At 36.0% G+C, this 12,462-nt stretch overlaps 1 protein-coding gene across 5 annotated transcripts in view; it reads left to right on the forward strand.

Moving 5' to 3' along the window:
• Positions 1-488: 488 nt before the first annotated feature.
• CYLC1 (cylicin 1) overlaps positions 489-12,462 on the forward strand; it is a 77,419-nt gene continuing 65,445 nt past the window's right edge. For 2 of the 5 annotated variants that reach the window (XM_049644014.1, XM_049644015.1), the window contains exons 1-2: positions 542-570; positions 7,973-8,036. Coding sequence is in view for 1 of the 5 variants with exons in the window: in XM_049644010.1 (XP_049499967.1) it covers positions 554-570 (17 nt within the window). In the remaining 4 variants the exon portion in view is untranslated. Of the gene's footprint in view, positions 571-7,972; positions 8,037-12,462 lie in introns of all 5 variants that reach the window. The other 3 variants (XM_049644010.1, XM_049644013.1, XM_049644016.1) reach the window with 2 other exon arrangements.

Below are 12,462 nucleotides of genomic sequence, written 5' to 3' on the forward strand. Positions count from 1 at the left end.
ACCTTTGTGTAACTTACATAAGATGAAACTATATTCAAGTTATTTTGAAGAAATATCACTGTGAATATAGATAGATAATAGATAGATAGATAGATAGATAATAGATAGTTTTATGGGGGAAAGTCTGAATGTGAAGGAAATGTACAGGATTAAAGTAGCTCTTTAGAGGAATGTTTATATTCTTTTATATTCCTTTTAATCCATATAGCTCCTTCATATGCACATATAGACGTGTATATAGGTCTGTGTGTACACATGTATGTTCAAAACTGGTGTTAAAATAGTCTAATAACAATTAGATGTTTAGCAAACAACAAAATAGAATTAATCAATGAAAACCTGATTCTTCCTGTTCAAGCCGTAAAACATTATGTGTAAACACAGGTACAATTTTACAATAGATTTCAGAGGCATCTATGCACCATAAAATATAATTAATTCTGTCCTTTCCCTTCAACTTCCTGTTATTCACAGTGTCTTTATGATGTCATCACTCAACACTACCAGTTTGAAATTAGAATCCTAAAGTCCTGGCAACATATAGGCAGGGGAAATGTCTCTTACAAGATTGTAAGTACTTTGTCTAATACATTTTAGTATTTTTAATGACTAATATGCTCAACTTAGCAACATATTTATATTTTTAAATGTGAATAATGTTTATTTCATTGTAATTTTATTTATAGATTAATACTTTAAAGAGAGGTATGAAATTTTCAACAATATCTTGGGTTTTTTGCTTTGAGATTTAGCTACTTCAGGCTTTGTCACAAAACAGTTGCATGGCCTTAACCATTTTGTGTGTGTGTGCGTGTGTGTACTCACAATCACATCTTATTTTGAGACAGGAAGTAATTAATGTGTGTGAAGGCACTTAAAATGTAAAGCATGATATAATGTAGTAAGACTTTATTATACAACTTTGGTATACTTAATTTTCTGTAAAAAGAAAGTTAGATCATCCTTTTGCTCTGCTAAAAAGGAAGACAGTATTATTTCCAAGAAAATAAAGTTTAGTGAGTTGACTTTTAAAAAGAGTCATTAAGTGGATGATGAAATATTAACATGGATTTAACAGTATTTCTGCAGGTTTTAGTTGGCCACATCTTTCAATGTTGGTCTTTATTTTAAAAGTTTACATCTCCACAAGAATATTGCTGAAATAATACAAAAATTAGGATAATATAGACCATATTGACTTGGAACTACCAGCTAATAGCGATGTGTATTATGTTGAATCATATGAGATTGTTAATATTCAACCATTTTTACCTACAAAAATGGGAATTTCTTAAGATACAATCATATAAAAAGCTCATAAAGCTCAATAAGAAAGGTACAATTAAGGTGGCATAAAAATAGTTGAAGGCTATGAACAGATATTTTATAAAAAAAGAAATGTGAATGACCAGTAAACATATGAAAAAGTGCACAACCTCATTTATAAAAAGAACATTTAGAAAATCTTTGACTCAGAAATTCAAACTCTAAAAAACTTAAAGAGATTTTCCCTTTTTAAATGACACATATTTATGATGCTTGGATGTTTTTCAATGAGTTTGTATTACTTTTAAAATCAGAAATTTCAATACAGTGTGAAAGAAAGGAAAAGAATGGTTTGATCTAGAAATTAAAATTGAGCTCCTAGTGATTTTGGAGAGGTATCTCTAGTTTTATCCTGCCTACATATGATCTTTCCTCTTACATCACAAAGGCTTCAGGATTATGTCACCATTGGGCATTATCTCTGAAACACACTGTCATCAGCAAAATCCTCTATACCCTCCTCTGCCTCATATCTGAATGATATCTCCACTTTATTGCTCTCCGAAACTCGGCTGTTTCTCAAATACATTGTTTTTCTTGGGGCCCTCTTGAGTGGATATTTTCCTTCCCATGTCCCCTCCTGCCACTGGAACCAGAGATGCTATAGATGTACATTTGGTTCCTCAATGGCATTTCCAACTCATTCTACTTCTCTACTCCCTAAAAATAGCCAGCTTTGAATCTCATATCATCAGATTTATATCACCTGCTATGTTTCCTTGTTGTATTCATGGACTAACTCCCAGGTCATTCCCTTTATTTTGCCATGGTTCTCTGGTCCACTGCCATTCCCTCTTTATTTAATCCCTGGTGATTTTGATACATAGATAATCATTCCCATATCCTAATATCTCATTTTTTTACTTCATTTTCTCAAAGTATCTTGCCTTCCATCTTATTTCAGTTGCTCATTTCTATTCATATCCCTCCAAAATCTCAATTTCAATTATTCTCCAAACACTACTTCAGGCACCTCTAATACCCACACTCCAACAATTCACCTACCCCTATAAGACCTACTATTGATTTTACCAACTTTGAACTACTGCTCATTAATCCTTTCCCAATGGCTTTACTTATGTTCTTACTCATTATAGATTCTTACCTATCTTAGGTTCCTATAGGCTCATAGTGAACCAAAACAAATAATTTCATGCATAAATATTCAATTCCATTTATCCATTTTCATTTTGATGTCTCTTAGACAAAACCCTAGTTATAGATATATCCAACTCCCCCATCACTTCTCAGTGGTACCTTTTTGCAAGCTGAATGTAGTTGAGGAAAATCATGTAACCATGATAATTGGCTTCAACTTAATTTATAATATCATACTGCAAGTGGGCCATTAATGTTACCTGGCAATGGTATTAAACTTCTCTCATCTGTTCAAGTCTCTCCTTTAAGATGACTATTTCTTACATTTTTTCTGTTAAATTTATAATAGATTTTTCCACTCCACTCTCACATAATAGAGATAAATAGGATAAATTTTCACCATAGTCACAACTAAATATACTAATCTATATGTATTTTACAACCTTTTTTTCCCTGACTTTTCTCCTATTATAGCAGATACTCTCTTCTTGCTCATATCCAAATATAACTTAAGGTATATTAGTTTCCTAGGGCTGCTTAAGCAAATTACCACAGATCAGCTGGCTTAAAACATTAGAAGTTTATTTTCTCAAATTTCTGTGAGCTAAAAGTCCAAAATAAAAATGTCAGCAATATGGTCTCCTTGCCAAGGCTCTGAGGAAGAATCTGTCCGATGACTCTCTTCTAGCTTCTGGCAGTTTCTAGCAATCATTGACATTCCTTGGATTGTAGATCCATCACCCCAGTCATTGCTTCCATCATAGCTCACATGGCACACTCTCCCTGTGTGTGTCTGTGTCCAAATCTCCTTCTTCTCATAAGAACACCGGTCATTGTAATTAGGGTCCACCCTAATCCAGTATGACCTCATCTAAACTTGATTACATCTACAGAGACCCTGTTTCCAAATAAGGCCAAGTTAACAGGTACCCAGTGATTGGACATGAGTGTGTCTTTATGTGGGACACAATTCAACTCATAACACTGAGCATTGGATTTCCTTCACTACGTAAGAATATGGCTCCTATATTTAACTTATTTTCTGTAGCCTCGTTATTTTTATTTTTTCTATAGATTTATTGAAACAATTGAAATATAACTGTGTATGTTTGAGACGTACAATGTTATTATTTGATGCTCACGTGCATGGCAAAATTATGACTATGGTACGGTTATTTAACACCTCCATCACGTCATGTAATTACCATTTTTTTTTGTGGTGAGAACATTTGAGGTCTACTCTCTTACCAGATTTCAAGTATATAACGCAGCAGTGTTAACTATAGTCACCATATTATGCATTAGATCCTCACAACATATTCATCTTATAAATGGAAGTTTGTACCCTTTGACAACATCTGTTTCTGTGGAAAGAACATGTCTTCTTTGAAAAATGCCTATTCACATCCTTTTTCCATTTTTTAATCAGTTTACTGTTACCTAAATGTTTTGTATGTTAACCCCATATCAGATAATTGCTTTTCAATATTGATTGTTCATTTGTTGTGCAGAAGCTAAGTTTTATATAGATTCCACATACTTACTTTTGTTTTTGTTGCCTGAACATTTGGTGGCATATCCAAGAAAATCAATGTCAAGGGCATATCAAAGATCTTTCTCCCTATGTTTTTCTTTAGGAGTTGAAAACTTTCAGTTCTTATGTTCAAGTTTTTAAACCATTGCAAGATAATTTTTATGACTTGTGTGTGATAGGGTTCCACTTTTATTCTTTCGCATGTAGATATCCACTTTCCCCAGAATCATTTAGTGAAGAAATGATCCCTTACCTATTGTGTGTTCTTGGTGCCCTCATGAAGGTTAGTTTATCATATATACATGGGTTTACTTCTCTGTTCTTGGTTACATTCCATTGGTCTATGTTTCTGTTTGTATTCCAATACTATACTGTTTTAATTACTATACTTTTTACTATAGTTTGCAATCAGAAAGTGTAATATCTCCAGTATTATTCCTTTCTCAGAACTGTTTTGCCTACTTATAGTCATTTGTGTTTCCACATGAATTTTAGGATTGTTCCCTTTCTGTGGAAAAATTCTCTTAGAATTTTGACCAGGATTGCATTTAATCTATATATGGATTTGGTAGTATTGGCATTTTATCAATATTATTCTACTGATCCATGAACTTGGGATACCTCTCCATTTATTTGTGTCTTCATTTCCTTTCCTCAATATCTGAAAATTTTCAGTGTTAAAATATTTAAATTCCTTGGCTAAAGATATTTGTAATCATTTTATTTTTTAAACTATTCCAAATTAGATGGCTTACTTTTCCTTTTCTTTTTGTTAAGTTTTTATTTAAGTTCCTGTTATTTAGCATACAGTGTAATATTAGTTTCAGATAAAAAATGTGCCGATTCAACACTTACATTCAACACCTGATGTTCATCACAAGAAGTGCCCTCCTTAATCCCTATCACCAATTTAACCCATCCTCTTCCCCACCTCTGCTCTGGTAACCATCAGCTTGTCTATAATTAAGACTATGTTTCAGGGCACCTGGGTGGCTCAGTTGAGTAAGCTTCCAGCTTTAGCACAGGTCATGATCTTGCAGCTTGTGAGTTCGAGCCCCATGTCAGCCTCTGTTCTGATAGCATAGAGCCTGGAGTCTACTTCAGATTCTGTGTCTCCTTCTCTCTCTCTGCCCTTCCCCGGCTCATGCTCTGTCTTTCTTTCAAAAATAAAAGTGAAACATTAAAAAAAGAATGTGTTTCTTGGTTTGACTCTATTTTTCTTTGCTCATTTGTTTTATTTCTTCAATTCCACATATCAGTGAAAACATACAGTATTTCTCTTTTTCTGATTTATTTTGATTAACATAATACTCGCTAACTCCACCCACATCATTGCAGTGGCAAGACATCTTTTTTATGACTGAATAAGATTCTAGTGTGTGTGTGTGTGTGTGTGTGTGTGTGCAAGTTTTCTACTTCTTACTGTTTCAATTTTGTTAGCTTATATGTTTCTTGGAATTTATCAACTTCTTTCAGGTTGTCTAATTTGTTGACATATAGTTTTTCATAATATTCTCTTACAATTGTTTTATTTCTGTAGTGTTGTCATTTCTCCTCCCTCCTTTGTGATTTTATTTATTTCAGTATTTCTTTTTTTAATGTTTATTTATTTTGAGAGACAGAGAGACAGAGAGTATGAGCAGAGGAGGGGCAGAGAGAAGGGGAGACACATAATCTGAAACAGGATCCAGGCTCAGGTGTCACAACAGAGCCAGACACGGGGCTTGAGCTCACAAGCCGTGAGAACATGACCTTAGCCAAAGTGGAATGCTCAACCACCTGAACCACCCAGGTGCCAAAATCTCTCTTTTTTTAAGTCTGGCTAGAGGTATAACAATTTTATTAATTTTTTCAAAGAACCAGTTTCTTGTTTCATTGGTATTTTCTATTGTTGTTGCTATTGTTGTTATTTTTGTTCTTTTAATTTCTATATAATTTATTTCTCCTCTAATCTTTATTATTTCCTTGATTCTGTTGGCATTAGGCTTTGTTTGTTTTTCTAACACCTTTAGGTTTAAGGTTAGTTTGTCTATTTGATCAATTTATTCTTCTTTTGGTAGGTTGGTATTACTATATTTCCCTCTTAGGACCACTTTTGCTGCATCCCTAAAGTTTTGGACTATCATGTTCTCATTTTAATTTGTTTCCATGTATTTTTTTTAACTTTTTCTTTGATTTCCTGGTTGACCCATTCCTTATTTAGTAGCATGTTGTTTAACCTCTATATATTTGTGGCTGGTTTAGTGATCACAAATTCCTTTAGTAGTTTTTTTGTCTGAGAAATTCTTTATCTCTCTTTCTATTCTTTTTTTTTCAACGTTTTTTATTTATTTTATGGGACAGAGAGAGACAGAGCATGAACGGGGGAGGGGCAGAGAGAGAGGGAGACACAGAATCGGAAACAGGCTCCAGGCTCCGAGCCATCAGCCCAGAGCCTGACGCGGGGCTCGAACTCACAGACCGCGAGATCGTGACCTGGCTGAAGTCGGACGCTTAACCGACTGCGCCACCCAGGCGCCCCTCTCTTTCTATTCTTAATGATAGCCTTGCTGTATGAATATTCTTGGCTTTAGATTTTTCCCATTTAGCTTTCAATTTTTTTAATGTTTATTCATTTTTGGGAGAGAGAGAGAGAGAGAGAGAGAGAGAGAGAGAGAGAAAGCATGAGCGGGGGATGGACAGAGAGTGAGGTAGACACAGAATCTGAAGAAGGCTCCAGACACTGAGCTGTCAGCATAGAGCCTGATGCGGGGCTTGTATCCACAGAACACAAGATCATAACCTGAGCTGAAGTTGGACACTCAATTGACTGAGCCACTGAAACACTGCTCCCATTTAGTATTTTATTTTATTTTTTTAAATTTTTTTTTTCAACGTTTTTTATTCATTCCTGGGACAGAGAGAGACAGAGCATGAACGGGGTAGGGGCAGAGAGAGAGGGAGACACAGAATCAGAAACAGGCTCCAGGCTCCAAGCCATCAGCCCAGAGCCTGATGCCGGGCTCGAACTCACGGACCGCGAGATCGTGACCTGGCTGAAGCCGGACGCTTAACCGACTGCGCCACCCAGGCGCCCCCTTTTTTTTTTTTTTTAATTTTTTTTTCCCATTTAGTATTTTAAATATAACATGCCATTCCCTTCTGACTTGCCATGTTTCTGTTGAGAAATCTCCAGCTAGATTAATGGGTATTACCTTGTATGATAAGGACTTTTTTTTTATCTTGATGTTTTATAATTTTTACCACTATCTTTTGCAAATTTAATTTCAATATGTCTTGGTGTTGGACTCCTTTTGTTGATTTTAATGGAGTTCTCTGTGCCTCCTGGATCTGGATGACTGTTTCCTTATCAAGATTAGGGACATTTTCAACTATGATTTCTTCAAATAAATTTTCTGCCCTCTTTTCTATCTGTGCTTCTTCTGGAACTCCCATAATACAAATGTTATTACACTTGATTGAGTTCCCTAAGTCTATTATTGTGTTGCATAGTTGTTCTATGTGTACTTTTTTCAGCTTCCGTATTTTCCATTATTTTGTCTTCTAGGTCACTAATTTATTCCTCTGCTTCTTCCATTCTGGTATTCATTGCATCAAGCCTGTTTCTGATCTCATTTATTTCATTCTTCATCTATGATTGATTCTTTTTTAACTCTTTTATATCTGTGGTAAAAAGTTTCCCTGATGTACTTTATTCTTTTCTAAAGCACAGTATCTCTATGATTGTTGCTTTAGATTCTCCTTCAGACATGTTACTTATATCTGTTTCACTTAGATCTCTGGGTTATAGTGTTATGGTGTTCCTTCATTTGGGATAAATTCCTCTGTCTTTGAATTTTATCTGCCACTTCCTTTTTCTCTGTGTTATAAAATCCAGTTATGTTTCCTGCTTCTAAAATAATGGCTTTATGATGAAGAGGTCATATAGTGTCCAGGGCCTGGTGCTTCAAGTAGTGTCTCTGGTGAGTGTTGTGTGTGCTCTTGCTACTGTATTTTGTCTGCTCTCTACTTCAGGCCAGTTTTCTGCAGAAGATTTACTTGCCTGCTGTGGGCGGTGTTGGTCCTTGGACTAAATGTGGTAAGTTTTAACAAGACCAATGTTCTGGTCTGCGTGTGAAATGAGACCTGATACTACTTTCGCTAGAATTGAAGCCCTGAAGAACTCTGGTTGGGAGACATGGTATGTGTGGGGGTTTCTCCTAATCTTCGGGTGGAGGGGTCCATTGCACTGTAACTGAGGCTAACTTAACTGAGATGGGCATTTCCAACAGAGTACAGGGGGTGGGCTTGGTGTAAGCAAGTATCTAGCAGGTGTTGGTGCTGAGCCTTTTCCCATAGTTAGCTCTGTGTTCATGCTGAGAGGCAGGGAAGGGAAAGGCACCAGCTAGTTCCTTTATTCCTGGGGAGGCTTCCCCTGAATGTTGCCTATCACAGAAGGGCTCTGAGAAGAATGAATAATGGCCCTCCTGTGTGTGCCATGTGTCTTTCAAATCCTTGTTTCCATGTTGTCTGCCTCCAGGCTTTTTGCCTGCCTTCTCTCCAGGAACACCACAGTGCTCTCCATGCTCGATCCCAGAAAAGATTGGTGAATTTTCAAACTCCTAAGTTTAGAGACATGTTGTGAGCAGTGGCTTGTGCTACTAATCTTATTTTAATATTATATTTATTTTTTCTTCTGTTTTCTTTTTTTCATTTTCTTTTTTTTTTTAATTTACATCCAAATTAGTTAGCATATAGTGCAACAATGATTTCGGAAGTAGATTCCTTAATACCCCTTACCCATTTAGCCCATCCCTTCTCCCAAAACCCCTCCCATAATGCTCAGTTTGTTCTCCATATTTATGACTCTCTTCTGTTTTGTCCCCCTGCCTCTTTTGATATGATTTTTGTTTCCCTTCCCTTATGTTCATCTGCTTTGTCTCTTAAAGTCCTCATATGAGTGAAATCATATGATTTCTGTCTTTCTCTGACTAATTTCACTTAGCTTAATACCTCCAGTTCCATCCACATAGTTGCAAATGGTGAGACTTCATTCTTTTTAATTGAAGTAATACTTCATGTCTATATATACCACATCTTTTTGATCCATTCATCCATCGATGGACATTTGCGCTGTTTCCATACTTTGGCTATTGTTGATAGTGCTGCTATAAACATTGGGGAGCATGTGCCCCTTAAAAACAGCACAACTGTAACCATTGGATAAATGCCTATTAGTGCAATTGCTGGGTCATAGGATTGTTCTATTTTTAGTTTTTTGAGGAACCTCCATACTGTTTTCCAGAGTGGCTGCACCAGCTTGCATTCCCACCAACAATGCAAAAGAGATCCTCTTTCTCCACATCCTTGCCAACATCTGTTGTTGCCTGAGTTATTAATGTTAGCCATTCTGACAGGTGTAAGGTGGTCTCTCATAGTGGTTTTGATTTGTATTTCCCTGATGATGAGTGATGTTGAGCATTTTTTCATGCGTCGGTTGGACATCTGGATGTCTTCTTTGGAGAAGTGTCTATTCATGTCTTTTGCCCATTTCTTCACTGGATTATTTGGTTTTTGGGGGTTGAGTTTGATAAGTTCTTTATAGATTTTGGATACTAACCATTTATCTGATATGTCATGTGCAAATATCTTCTCCCATTCTGTCTGTTGCCTTTTAGTTTTGCTGATTGTTTCCTTTGTTGTGCAGAAGTTTTATTTTGATGAGGTCCCAGTAGTTCATTTTTTATTTTGTTTCCCTTGCATCTGGAGACATGTTGAATAAGAATTTGCTGTAGGCAAGATCAAAGAGGTTTTTGCCTGCTTTCTCCTAGAGGATTTTTATGGCTTCCTGTCTTACATTGAGGTCTTTCATCCATTTTGAGTTTATTTTTGTGTATGGTGTAAGAAAGTGGTCCAGGTTCATTCTTCTGCATGTTGCTGTCCAGTTCTCCCAGCACCATTTGTTACAGAGACTGTCTTTTTTCCATTGGATATTCTTTCCTGCTTTGTCAAAGATTAGTTGGCCATACGTTTGTGGGTCCATTTCTGGGTTCTCTATTCTGTTCCATTGATCTGAGTGTCTGTTTTTGCACCAGTACCATATTGTCTTGAAGATTACAGCATTGTAGTATAGCTTGAAGTCTGGGATTGTGATGCCTCCTGTTTTGGTTTTCTTTTTAAAGATTGCTTTGGTTATTCGGGGTCTTTTCTGGTTCCATACAAATTTCAGGATTATTTGTTCTAGCTCTGTGAAGAATTCTCGTGTTATTTAGATAGGGATTGCGTTAAATATGTAGATTGCTTTGGGTAGTGTTGACATTTTAACAATATTTGTTCTTCCTATTATGGAGCATGGAATCTTTTCCTTTTTTTGCGTCTTCTTCAGTTTGTTTCATCGTCTTTCTATAGTTTTCTCTGTATAGATTTTTCACCTCTTTGGTTAGATTTTTTCCTAGGTATTTTATGTTTTTTTTAATGCAACTGTAAATGGGATCAATTGCTTGATTTCACTTTCTGTCACTTCAGTGTTGGCGTATAGGAATGGAACTGATTTCTGTGTGTTAGTTCTATATCCTCAACTTGCTGAATTCATGAATCAATTCTAGCAGTTTTTTGTGGAATCTTTTGGGTTTTCCACATAGAGTATCATGTCATCTGCGAAAAGTGAAAGTTTGACCTCTTCCTGGCTGATTTGGATGCCTTTTATTTCCTTGTATCTTCTGACTGCAGAGGCTAAGACTTCCAATACTTTGTTGAATAACAGTGGCGAGAGTGGACATCCCTGTCTTGTTCCTGATATTAGGGGCAAAGCTCTCAGTTTTTCCCCAGGGAGGATGATATTAGTGTTGAGACTTTCATGTATGGCTTTTGTCATCTCGAGGTATGCTCCTTCTATCCCTACTTTGTTGAGGGTTTGTATCAAGAAAGGATGCTGTATTTTGTCAAATGCTTTCTCTGCATGTATTGAGAGGATCATATGGTTCTTGTCCTTTCTTTTATTGATGTGATGAATCACGTTAATTGTTTTGCAGATATGAAACAGCATTGCAACCCAGGTATAAATCCCACTTGGTCGTGGTGAATAATTTGTTTAATACATTGTTGGAGCCAGTTGGCTAATATCTTGTTGAGGATTTTTGCATCCATGTTCATCAGGGAAATTAGTCTATGGTTCTCCTTTTTAGTAGGGTCTCTGTCTGGATTTGAAACCAAGGTAATGCTGGCTTCATAGAAAGAGTATGGAAGTTTTCCTTCCATTTATATTTTTTGGAACACCTTCAAGAGAAAAGTGTTAACTCTTCCTTCAATGTTTGGTAGAATTCCCCTGGAAAGCAACCTGGCCTTGGACTCTTGTATTTTGGAAGATTTTTGATTACTAATTCAATTTCCTTACTGGTTATGCATCTGTTCAGATTTTCTATTTCTTCCTGTTTCAGTTGTGATAGTGTATATGTTTCTAGGAATTTGTCTATTTCTTTCAGATTGACCATTTCATTGTCATATAACTGCTCATAATATTCTCTTATTATTGTTTGTATCTCTGCTGTGTTGGTTGTGATCTCTCCTCTTTCATTCTTGATTTTGTTTATTTGGGTCCTTTCCTTTTTCTTTTTGATCCAACTGGCGAGTGGTTTATCAATTTTGTTAATCCTTTGAAAGAACCAGCTTCTGGTTTCATTAACCTGTTCTCCTGTTTTTTCTTTGGTTTCGATAGCATTAATTTCTGCTCTAACCTTTATTATTTCCTGTCTTCTTCTGGTTTTTGGTTTTATTTGCTGTTCTTTTTTCTAGCTCTTTAAGGCATAAGGTTAGGTTGTGTATCTGAGACCTTTCTTCCTTCTTTAGGAAGGCCTGGATTGCTATACTCATTTCTCTTATGACGGCCTTTGCTGTGTCCCAGAGGTTTTGGGTTGTGGTGTTATCATTTTCATTGACTTCCATGTGCTTTTTAATTTCCTCTTTAACTGCTTGGTTAGCCCATTCATTCTTTAGTAGGATGTTCTTCAGTCTCCAAGTATTTGTTCCTTTCCAAATTTTGTCTTGTGGTTGATTTCGAGTTTCATAACATTGTGGTTTGAAAATATGCACAGTATGATCTTGACCTTTTTGTACTTACTCAGGGTTGATATGTGTCCCAGTATATGGTCTATTCTGGAGAGCGTTCCATGTGTACTGGAGAAGAAACTATATTCTGCTGTTTTAGAAAGAAATTTTCCGAATATATCTGTCAAATCCATCTGGTCCAGTGTGTCATTCAAAGCCATTGTTTTCTTGTTGATTTTTTGATTAGATGATCTGTCCATTGTTGTGAGTGGGGTGTTGAAGTCTCCTACTATTATGGTATTACTATTGATGAGTTTCTTTATGTTTGAGATTAATTGATTTGTATATTTGGGTGATGCCATATTTTTTGCGTAAATGTTTACAATTGTTTGGTCTTCTTGGTCGATAAACCCCTTAAAGATGATATAATGCCCTTCTGCATCTCTTGATATAGTCTTTATTTTAAAGTCTAGATTGTCTGA

This window comes from Panthera uncia, chromosome X (genome assembly GCF_023721935.1).
Source record: "Panthera uncia isolate 11264 chromosome X, Puncia_PCG_1.0, whole genome shotgun sequence".
In the NCBI taxonomy this organism is placed as follows: domain Eukaryota; kingdom Metazoa; phylum Chordata; class Mammalia; order Carnivora; family Felidae; genus Panthera; species Panthera uncia.